This window comes from Alosa sapidissima, chromosome 21, assembly GCF_018492685.1.
Source record: "Alosa sapidissima isolate fAloSap1 chromosome 21, fAloSap1.pri, whole genome shotgun sequence".
NCBI classification, from domain to species: domain Eukaryota; kingdom Metazoa; phylum Chordata; class Actinopteri; order Clupeiformes; family Clupeidae; genus Alosa; species Alosa sapidissima.
The window spans coordinates 15,953,607-15,965,721 of NC_055977.1; the positions used below are offsets into that span (position 1 = coordinate 15,953,607).

General features: G+C 43.8%; 1 protein-coding gene across 1 annotated transcript; it reads right to left on the reverse strand.

Annotated features, from left to right (window-relative positions):
* Window positions 1-1,700: 1,700 nt before the first annotated feature.
* Window positions 1,701-11,084, reverse strand: LOC121696227 (gonadotropin-releasing hormone II receptor-like). The gene is made up of 4 exons (XM_042077585.1): window positions 10,482-11,084; window positions 6,724-7,290; window positions 3,500-3,710; window positions 1,701-3,237 (listed from the first exon to the last, which is right to left on the reverse strand). Exons 2-4 carry the CDS (start codon window positions 7,282-7,284, stop codon window positions 2,828-2,830), a joined length of 1,182 nt encoding a protein of 393 aa, XP_041933519.1. The 5' UTR covers window positions 7,285-7,290; window positions 10,482-11,084; the 3' UTR covers window positions 1,701-2,827.
* Between the last annotated feature and the right edge of the window lie 1,031 nt (window positions 11,085-12,115).

Below are 12,115 nucleotides of genomic sequence, written 5' to 3' on the forward strand. Positions count from 1 at the left end.
AATAGACAAGCACAAACAGCAACAGAAGCATATTCCAGCCATTGACCAGCGCATTGAACCGGAGAATGTAAAATATGGAAATCAATAAATATCTCACTAAGAAGTGAACAGAAAACACAGGCATTTTTCCTTGTACAATGCTAACTAGTAATGGAGCGCCTACACCAATTTAACCTCTTCTGGGACTGCTGTACTGCAGATTGTAGTGAGATTAAATTCCATTTATCAAACACTACCCCAGCTGGTAGAAAGGAAAAGATCACTGGAGCACACAGATGTTTAGCTTATTTTAAAAAGTGATCCTTGATCCTTATTTTACTGCATGACCCAGTCCTCTCCTGTGTAGCACTGGATTGTAGAAGCCTGGTGAAACTATCATTTTAGTTAGTTTTGTACTATACTCAAATAATCCACTACTACTACTAATAAGGATGTTTTGGTTGTATCTACCGACTGTTGTGACTAGGATGACATGAATTGGTTGGTATGAAACGAATATCAGTATTACACACAATATTAAAAACAACCAGCCAGTCCAGCTGAATTATTGTTATTATTCTCTTCCAGATAATTGGAGGTGATGAACTGCTCATCTACAAAGACAACAAGGGGGAGTAATGCACAAGTGAAGGCGCTTCACCAGCGCCATGCATACAAAATGCAAAAGGTGGGTGGAGAGGGTCTCTGTGTGTGTGTTTATGTATGCTGTCTCTGCGTCAGTGTGTGTATGTGTGAAAGCAAGAAATGTGTGTGTGTGTGTGTGTGTGTGTGTGTGTGTGTGTGTGTGTGTGCGTGCCTGTCAAGTGTGTGTGTTTGCCGCATTGTGACAGTGACGTGAGGGTCTTCTGAGATAAGGGTTCCCATGCAGGCTCCTGCCAGAGCGCTGTCGCAGTTCAGCAGAGATGCCACAATACAAGCTGTCACGCCCATCCACGGGCATGTCCTCACACAAGGACCCACCACTCTGACATTAGTGATTTGTACAAGATTGGCTGACAGAGAAACAAACATGCACACACACACACACACACACACACACACACGAACACACACACATACACACACACACCACTCACAGACAAAGACACGCACTTAGGCACACACACACACACACACACTTATTTTTGGCGAGATGGGGTGGAGATTTATTTCCCTATAGACCTGGTGATGCACATCAAAGCAGCAAATAAGATAGAAATAAGCTCGGAATAGCATGTTGCCTCTTCTTTTTTCCCCTCACTGCCTCACTCTCACTCTGTCTTTTTCCTTGTCTCCCTCTTTCTCTTTCTCTCTCTCTCCTTCTCTCTCTTGTCATTTTTTTCTTTTCCTCCATCAGCGCTCCAGGGGTTTCACTATCTGTGTTGTTTCATTATTAATGCCCCTTCCTCTGCCCCCGCAGTTGCAAATTACTTACCCAGGATTCCTCTAGTCTAACGAGATCTCCCATTCACAAACCACAGATCCAGCTTAAACATCTGCTCCACTGGAGATAATAACGTTTGAAGACTACCTTACATGCTCACTGCTTCAAGCAAGTTTGTTTCTCTCTCCCTCTCTCTCTCTCTTTTTCTCAAAGCCTATAGAGTGGTAATGTTTTAGTAACAACAATGTCTCCATAGTGTGCCAGTAAACTTTAAAACCTCTTTTCGATAGAAAAAATGACACGATAACCAACACTTGGTTTCTTGAAGTTGTTCACTCATATATATTACTACAACAACATGGCAGTTACATTCAGAGTTACTCACAGATATGACCCAATACCACTATAGACTGCAATTTCACACATTTAACACCATAGGATAAAAACATAGTTCCTGTCAAAGACATGCATATCATTTTTTACACAATTGAACATGTTTGGGTGGAAAAACTGCACAATCTGAACTAGGTCTGAACAAGTTCAACATCAAGTACCTAGAAATTATTTCACTGGCATGTAGACCAAGAGCTCATAGAGAACACTGCATATGCTCTGTTGGCAAGTACCTGAATGCTTTAAATACCACTTTTGAAACATGTACACTTTCAAAGAAGATACTTACCTGTCATTGTTACCCAGATAAATGTGTCCATATACATTGATCTAAAGCATAATAAATTACATTCTAAAAGGTGACAAGCAACAAACTGTGCTTTATACTGTTCTACAGATCGTTGTGTCATGCGTCTAGAATGTAGAACATTCTCTGAGGAGTAAATAGGCATATCAAATAGGGTAACATTGAAACCAAGTCATTCAACCAATATGATGACTGGAATCTGAAAATGGGCAACTGGAAACTGCTATGTTACATGTTCCATGCGTCTGGAATGTGGAACATTCTCTGAGGAGTAAACAAGTGTATTAAATAGGGCATCCATTTTGTTTTTCACCTTGATGACTGGAATATGAACATGGGCAACTGGAGATTGATATCCAGCATGTCTTAGGCATGTGAGGCTGCAATCTTTTGTTAAAGCCTGATAGGTAGTAATGAGACCCAAGCAGTTTTGCAATCATCAGTGAACATTTACTCATTCACTAAATACTGAGGTAAGGTGATCTTGAAGGCCATATGGCATGAGACATCGTCACTACTGCAAGTCAGAAGCAAAGTACACATGTAGGGCAATGGAATTATCCAGTCTGTTACAGCAAGAGAATAACATGAATAGGCAGCAGGCCTACTCAAGACGATATCCCCAAAGACAGGAGACGCTGCAAGGCATTTCATGGTGGAGAATGTCCCACACTGGTCCAACATTGGTTCAACACTGGTCCTACACGGCTACGTGTCCTGTTCCTGAAGTCCGCGGCGTCCACACGGGAAGTTCTCGGACCATTTTAGGTCATGTTTCCACTTGGCTGATCCCCACTGGCCATGTCTGACTCCGCCTCCCCACTGGCTCCGCCCCTGCGCCCCGACAGGTGGTCCGAGGATTTCGGCGAGGCGTTCTGGCGGCGCCTGCGCCAAAATCGTGCCAGGTCAGCGCGGAACGACGGCGTGTAGAAACTGTAAATGACCGGGTCGCAGCAGGTGTTCAGGTTGCCGAAGACGAAGAGGGCATGGTGCACGTACTCCGGGGTCACCTGGAGCATCTGTGGCTGGAACCAGTACCAAATGCCCAGCAGGTAATAGGGCGTCCAGCACACCACAAAGGAGGCCACGATCACGATGGTCATCTTCAAGGTCTTCATCCGCGCCTTGGGGATCATGTCCGTCCCACTCCGTCTAAGACAGGGCTCTCCGCCTCCTGTGAGAGAGAGAGAGAGAGAGACAAGAAAAATGACCAACACCTTACTCCACGCCCTCTAAATCAATACACACCCAATAAAGCGAGAATATTTTCAGCCCAGGTTTGCAGTCAACTAATTAACTTAATCGATTCCCATTCATGACACCTTGATTGATTTTGTTTTTCTGGGTGCGTCACGATGGATGAGCGCTTTCATCGCAAAAACATGACACATGTGTCCAGCAGAGAAGATTGATCACCACCCCGTTGACTACGGTACCTTTAGTGGCCTTGTTCTTATGCATCTGCCGGTTGATCTCAATGAGGATGCGCGTGTAGCAGAAGCTCATGACAAGCAGTGGGAAGACATAGAGGGTGACGAAGTGAAACATGTTGTAGGCCGTCTCCTGCCAGCGGTGCTGGAAGCTTCCGTGGGTCACGCACTGGACGAAGTCCACCCCCTCTGCTTTCACCGCCCGGAAGATAAACAGCTGTCAAAGCAGGCAACACAGACAGAAGGGACTTTAGTTGTTAAATCAAACTAAATAATATATATGCATAAGATGTACAGACATAACAAAAGCAGTCAGGTGACTACAGTCCTTTGCTCCTATGTGAGTGGATGTACAAACACACAAACATACACACACACACACACACACACACACACACACACACACACACACACACACACACACACACACACACAGCCAAAAGGACTCAATTACACTGTATTGGGTGCAAGGGTAATATTATATACTAAACAATAATAATACACAGTTCACTTTTAGACTTTTTTTGGGACACAGTATTTGATTTAAACACATATTGCCCTTTTCAGTGTTTGGGTTGAAATGAAGCATATGGAAATTAATGAAGAATTATTATGTTTACCCTGGTAAATACATTTCTGAATTCTGTCATGAAATTTAGCTATATATCCAAGCACTTCTAAATGTGTTGTTTAACTTTATACTTTCATAAAATATTATCATCTGTTCGAAATTTGTTCTATGTAAACTGCAGTACTCAACAGTTTTCCTTAAAGGTATAGGGGGATTTTTTTACAGTTTTAAAGCCTTCATATCTTTTTCATTTTCCTCTCCTTGTCTTTAGACTAATATAATTTGAATGTCTCTGCTCATACATCAAATTTTGTACTGACTGTAATAATGGTGCTTTTCTTCCTTCTCCTGTAAGATGGTTCATTTAATATCTACAGGTGACGGGTCGATGATAACCATCTGCTGGAGAGGGACATTACACCCTGCTCTCTTGATCTAGAAGGCAAGGCATCCACAAATTCAACCTGCTTAAGACATCTCAAGGCTGTGATGGAATCACAACAGCCAATAAATGCACTCTAAGCATCCTTATGGTTGACCACCGCATCTATATGAGCAGGTTATTACATCCTGTGAGAGGTGTCATGGTTAAGGGAATTACTTTCCTGTGTCGACAATCTCTTTTAATAAATCATGCCATACCACGCTTCCCTATGAAAGATGCTATCAGAGAATATTTATATTAGACTTTCAACACCATCTGTCCGGCAGACAATAAGCGTTGTAGAGATCAGGAGATCAGGAAACACACAAAGATTGCCATCATGTTGTTGATTTACTGTATATGGATGCATATGGAGGAGAATTTTCTTGATGATTTCCAACCTACTAATCTTTCAATTTGACATCAGAACTGCCTGCGCTGGGACTTGAAACTTGAAATATACAGAAGAACAGCTTACTATCTGTCACCGATTACCTTCTTCTCCAGCCTCATCCTAGTCACTCAGGGTTATTTATATCTGTGTTAGTGTGAGGGGTCATGATACTCTGTGCCCTGCACATTTAATGAGATCATCCATCGCTTGTATCTCTCCTGACCTCTGCTAGAGCAAAACAGCCTGAGCTGTCACCCAACCAGGCTAACTCCTCTCTTAAGTTACTTTATTGTCCTGAAGGAAATTTGTCCTCTGCATTTAACCCATCCAGGGTTAGTGTACACACACACACACACACATACTAGGCAGCGAGCTCACCATGAGTGCACACACACTAGGAGCACACATACAGACCCGGAACAGTGGCCAGCCCTTGATCTGCTGGGGAGCAGTTCAGGGTTAGGTACCTTGCTCAAGGGCACCTAATCTGTGGATGTGGATATGGGAGAGTGCTGAGAGTGCAATCATTCCTCCCACCCATATATTTCTAACTAGTCAGGGATCAACCCAAGTCTGATTCCCTAACCATTAGTCCTCAGACAGAAACAAGTTCAGCCTGAAAGGTTTTGGTGTTTCTAGAACTTTCAGTGCAAGTCCATCATCATTCATCTCAAATATTACAGCAAAAAAATATCCACCGGTGTCAAACTTTCCATTAACTTGTTAAAGAAAATATTGATCTCTTACACCTTTAGTGCTGAATTTTTGCTGACAAGCAAAGTGCTTGTCTCGTCCGTTTTTAATGTGCTTTCATCTGAGAACACCGCCTCCAGTTCAGTGCACATGACACCGTTATGTTGCCAATGCGGAGTGTGAGTGGAACTGAGAAGCTCAATCTCAATGAGAAATGGACAGGTGGGCTGTGTGTGTGTGTGTGTGGTGGGGGGTGGGGTGGGGGGGTGATGGGTGTTCCTGCTGTGTCTCTTTACTTTAGGGGTGGATAAGGATCAATTGTCAGAAATCACCACCCACTTTCTATCAGCAGGCTCCATTGTGTCGCAAGCTGGCCGCCTATCTCTTCTCTCTCTCTCTCTCTCTCTCTCTCTCTCTCTCTCTCTCTCTCTCTCTGTCTCTCTCTCTCTCTCTAAGGGAACACACAACTTCTGTGTGTGTGCTCCTTAATGATTTCTGAGCGTCAAGGTCATGTACGCTGACCACGCCGTGCATTAGGGGAATTGAGGGGAAGAAGAGAAGAGTTCCATCTCGGTTGCCAAGACCTTGTCATGTCCCTCAGGAATGAAGCCATGCAGAAAAAGAAGCTCCCAGCAAAAATCCTCCCGGGGCTCGGAGAGACTAACTAACTAATGGCCGAGATCAATGGAGCATCCTGTTTTTTTTTTTTTTTAACTCTGCTGTTCCGGGTAACACAAAAATCCCATTGTTATTCTAGACACAACTTAAGTGTGGAGAGAGAGGGCCACTGACAAGTAACAGAATCAGCAACACTTCCAACATGTTCTGGTAAGATCTGGGGTATTAGGGTATCGACAGCTACAGCAAGAAATAGCCAATATCAATACTGTGGTCAGTGCTCTTTGTCCTCTTTTCTATCTGGTCTCCCAGGTGTTGAGATCAAAACTACCCAGTTGAGGGAGCTTTCATTTCATCCGCTGTGGTATATTCACACACACACACACACACACACACACATACATGCTTACACATAAGCACACACATGGAACTGGTTCAAGAAACAACTAGTAATACTAATCTATTATCCTACCAGTTCTACACTTTCATTTGTCTTAATTCTAATGTCCTATAAATGTCCCATGATGCACCTGTGGGGAGGCCAGTAGCAGGCTTAGGGTCCAGGCGACGAACAGCATCCTCTTGTTGCGTCGTCCAGCATCCAGGGCATCCAGTGGGTGAAGGATGGCGTGGTGTCGGTCCAGGCTGACCACCACCAGGATGAACGCGGCCGAGTGCATGGCGAAGAGCTTGAGGAAGCACAGCAGCTTGCACATGATGTTGCCGGCGTACCACTGCACCGTCACGTTCCAAACGGCGTCCAGCGGCATCACCACGAAGGTCATGACCAGGTCGGCCGAGGCCAGGCTGGCGATAAGCGGCCGCAGGTGCGAGGCGAGGCGGCGGCCGCGGCCCAGTGTCACGCTCAGCAGCACGGCGAGGTTGCTGGCAGCGGCGAAGACAAAGAGCACCGCCGTGGCCGCCACGCGGAAGCGGGCCGCCACCGTGAAGGTGGGGGCCTCCCAGTCAGGCAGAGGAGGCAGCGAGGATGGAGAGATAGAGGAGAAGAAGGAGGAGGAGGCCATGGAGGGAGGGGTGGAGGAGTTGTCATAAGAGACTGTTGGTAGCAGAATGGACCAATTCGCCGACATTGTGCTCTGCAAGTGAGGAAACTCTTTGTCATTTCATGTAATCTGCACAGCACAGCAGATTTTTATTTACATTTAGCAGGCACCTTTCATCCCAGCGACTTACATACAGTACGTCAATTATATTACAAGGGCCATTGTTCCCGGGGTTAAGTGTCTTTTTTTTTATTATTAATGAAAATTCAACATACAAACTCATAAGGACATAACAAATCTAACTACACAAGACACTAGAATGGGATTGCAAAGAAAAAAAACAAATACAAAAGTAGTTTGTGAAGCAATATAAAGAAGAAAAGAAAAGCACATAATAATTCACATTAACAATAGATTGGACACACATCTGTAGAGGGGTTAGGCCTAAGTGTCTTGCTCAGGGGCACAATGGTAGAAGCTGGAAATTGAACCCACAACTTTTTTGGCTACTGCATGCTAGCTCAGCTCCTTAACTTCTACGCTTAACTACGCTTAACTCCACCGCCCATTTCCTGACTAAACTTATCTTATCTTGTTGCTTTGGCTAAATTAAGTGACATCGGCATGTAGTGTCAGGTTTAAACATGACACAATGTTTTGATATAACTTAACTGATGAGTTGACTGGGTACCTTTTACTTCATCCATCGTGTGAATAACATTTCTACTTGTGCTTTCTGTCCTCATAGAGTATCATTCAAACTCAAACTTTACCGTTTTACAAAGACGAAGTTGAGAAAGACATGTTGAGACATGTCTGCTTAAATGGTGAGACTTTAATGTCTCAGTTCAGAGTGAAAATAAATAAAGATGGCAGGGCAGACTTGTGGAGTCCACTATGACACAGTAGTTGAGTGCTCCAGCCCACACAATGACACTCCGACACCATATAACACCCTGTGAGCTGTTTTTCACAGTCCCCCACTGGTAAGGCATTTTTCACTGGCACAAAGCCTTGCTGCTGGATTGATTTCCACCTACGGGTATCTCATCTCTGGAGTGAGCTTTTTCCCCTCTCAAACTTTTCAAGAAAGCCTTGACAGACCTTGGACAAAATGCCCATTCTATAAATTCAGCTCCAGGTTTTTTTTTTTTTTTTTTGGGGGGGGGGGGGGGGGGGGTCATTCCAGTATGGAAATCCAGTGATAGATCTGAATCAGCTTTGTGGTTTACCAGTGGTAAGACAGGAAGAGAATGAGATCAAGGACAGGGCATCCATCATGTCATCCAAGAGGAATACAGGACCTAGGGGAGGCTTCTGAGTCCAATAAAGGGTGGTGTGTGTGTGTGTGTCTGTGTGTGTGTGTGTGTGTGTGTGTGTGTGTGTGTGTGTGTGTGTGTGTGTATGGGGGGGGGGTACAGTATAGAGAGAAAGAAATGTGTGTGTGTGTGTGTGTGTGTGTGTGTGTGTGTCTGTGTGTGTGTGTGTGTGTGTGTGTATGGGGGGGGGGTACAGTATAGAGAGAAAGAAATGTGTGTGTGTGTGTGTGTGTGTGTGTGTGTGTGAGGTTGGGAAAAAATCAGTGTTGAGGTGAGAAAAATGATGCAGCCGTAAGGTACAATTCTCCTGGGATGACTGCCACTACACTCTGAATACAGGGGTGGGGAGGCTCTTGGATCCAAGACAAGCATGGTGCATCAGCAATTCAGTAGCACGGAGCTACCCAGTGCAAGTGGTCTGTAATCTTCTGTGGGGATATAACACACCTGAGTGTGCCATAAAAATGGACCACAGAGTCAGTGACCCAAAGGAGACACTGAGTTTCTTTAACTTAACCAGTGGGCCCACCTGTGAAATCATATAATAGCCTATCTTAGGTATGTGTATAGCCAATAAACACATAAAGGATAAATATACATTTACATATATTTATAAAAAATATTTTTGTAATGAAGGCAGGCCTTCCAGAGGCATAGATTACGAACAATCAGCAAGAGCGTAAACTGTGTTATACTGTTTTGCTGGCATTAATGCTTTCTTTTCACTCTCGGGAGAAATTGGCTTAACCTTCTCTGTGTGCTATCCAGTGCTCCATTGAGAGGGTGAGGCAGTCAGCAACTGCCAATGTAATTAGTTGGTATTAGCACATTTCAGAACGCCCAAAACACACACACACACACACACAAGCACATTCTTTACACTATGGCAGGCTCAGAGGAATGTCACATTTAATGACCTGACCATGGTTTGTCAAATCCTAGCACTGTACATTAGGAGAAGTTATTGAAAAACAGTCAGTAGGGGTAGGTGAAAATCTATTGGTGGTCAGGGGTCACAGCTTATGACTTTGTGACCCATGCCATAATTTGAGTGCACTGAGCACATAAAGTAACATTTCACCATAACTACCTCTTCCACATCACATGATTATGGCAAGGTTCCAAGATCGTGCTGCTATGCCTTCTGTTCAGCCCCAGTAGCCTTCAGTGACTAATACCAAGCACAAGTCAGAGCCCACCACATATCGCATACTCTGACGACAGCGCGCTACGGGCCGATTCTGGCACAGGTCTGATGTGAATCTGTCGGACTCGGATGCAAGCCAGATACGGTCCAGGTGTGGTCAAGATTGGGCAGTGATATAACTGAAGGACCAAACTGGCCGCTCCAGTCTCACTGAGTACTCATTTAGTGGCGCAGAAATTTCAATCTCACGTGTAGGCTACACACCTCCTTACAATAAAGAGGAATGAACAAAAACAGTAAAGTGCTTGTTGTTAGTGGGCGATTGTCATTTTACAGAAAGTAGTCTGACATCGACAACTTCAGGTGTCAAGTCACAGGCAGTTAGTCAATTGTACAAAAAAAGATTATAGCAAAGAAGCGAGGTTGCTTCCATCTTTCTTCTGTTGAACTTCAAGATTTGCATTCATGTATGTTTACAAAGCCAGTGTCTGACATCCGATCATTATCGCAACATAGCCTAAGGTGGTCCACAACAAATAGCCTATCACTATTAGCCACAACAGTAGCCTATCACACATATGGGCCTTCAGGCATACACCAAGAACAAGCAACATTGAAAAGAAACCGTAGGCTAACAAACAACGAGGCAAAACGATAGGTAGCAAATTAATTTCCCATTAACCCTCCCTAGACCCTCCTGTGTCAAACTTTTCACTGAAAGAATGCTCTTGTTTCCAATAAAACAAAGGAAATGGACCTATAGGAAAATATCAAGTCAGTGTTAGTCACAGACAGGGGAGATATAAAAGGGCTCTTACCTGGGGTATTAGTCGAAGTACAATCAGATACTACAGCCTTTCAGTGTTTTGCACCATTATCCCTCGTCCATGACCACACTTTGGTTCCACCATTGACACGTTTGATCAAAGGTATTGGTGCATACAGGTGTAAAGTGCCCAAAATCGTCTATATAATTTAGAGGTATCCTTCGAAAACGTCTTCATCTGTGTCATATTGCACGCCAAATTATCTCTATCACTCTTTAAAATGAAGAAAGGTCCAATGGAAAACTCCACAATGTGCCGCAGTCGGTAGTCACCGGTTTCCTGGCACTGACTACTGCTACATTCCCGGTACGTAAAAATGTGTTTTTCAGCTCTGGAACAAAAAGGTTTTGTGCGCTCTTGAGCGCACGTTACTTCAAAGCAAATGTTCCCGGACTCTGGAAAAGTCTTTCAAATACGTGGAGCAGAGGAGCTGTCCCATAGAAAAGTGCTGAATCTTCCCACAGAACCGGTTTCTCAATGCATATTAACGTTGCACTGCCAGGGTAAAGCAACAGCAACTGCATTATCAGTAACGTCACGTTCTCTCCAGCACGCTGTGAACAGCGCAGAAAAAGTGAGAGCTGGAGATATGGAGATATATTTGGCAACATGCGGTATGTGTTTTTGGGACGTCTGGCGGAGATGTAGATGTTTTTTAGCCTGTGGTCATTTTGTGACCAGCAAATGTATCGACGGAGTTGCATTCATTTGATGATTTCCCGGAGGACCAGAAATGAGTCACCTTGCCTCTGGATTAAACAGTAGAGCATACATGTCTTTAGGCTTCTTTTGTGTTCTTGGATGTGCATTAATTGGTATAGCCTAAAGTACAATTCCTTTGAAATGTTCTTTTAAGTTAGCTCTGTGACTGAAACCTTTAGGCAGTTCAACCATCAACAAGCTTGTATCTTACAGCACTGTGATGCAAAAGACTTGAAGCACCTGAGATAGAAATCACATTTTTCACATCTTAACAGTGTTTCTACCGTTATTTAATTTATTGTACAGTATAATTCTTAATAAATCTTAAAATGACAGTTTGTGACACTATTAAGTCTTTTGATGTTCGGGGTGTCCCATATCAGATGTTCATTAATAGTGTGTCTTGGAGACATGTTTTTCAATATCTTGGCTTACAAGAGATTTGAGAACTGACACAGCACCATAGCCCTACAATCATGTTTACCTTTTTCTCAAGTTTGCATGGCTGTGCCTCCAGCCTTTTACATTGTCTTCAATTCTTCTTGGCAGCTTCAGCTCAACCTTTGGCTCATCTTCTGAGATACCTGTGATGAGTCCTTGGGGAAATACATACATCGCCATGGCAAGTTGTCGGTATGACTGCTGCATCCTCTTCCCAAACAGCCATTTGAGGCCCCTCCTACAACCCTACACCAACCAGCAGTGGTGATCTAACTCCATTGCAATTGACAATATAGTCCATCATTAAGCATTTTCATCGGACAATGCAACACTGATTTCACAGTTAAGAAAGGGTGATGTAGTAATGTTGATTAAGTGATCTCCTCAGTATGTATACATACTGTATAGAATAGATAATTTGCACTGCTCAGATGCACTGACTATGCAATCAATCAGATGCTTCTTTCCATAGTACAGTTTGT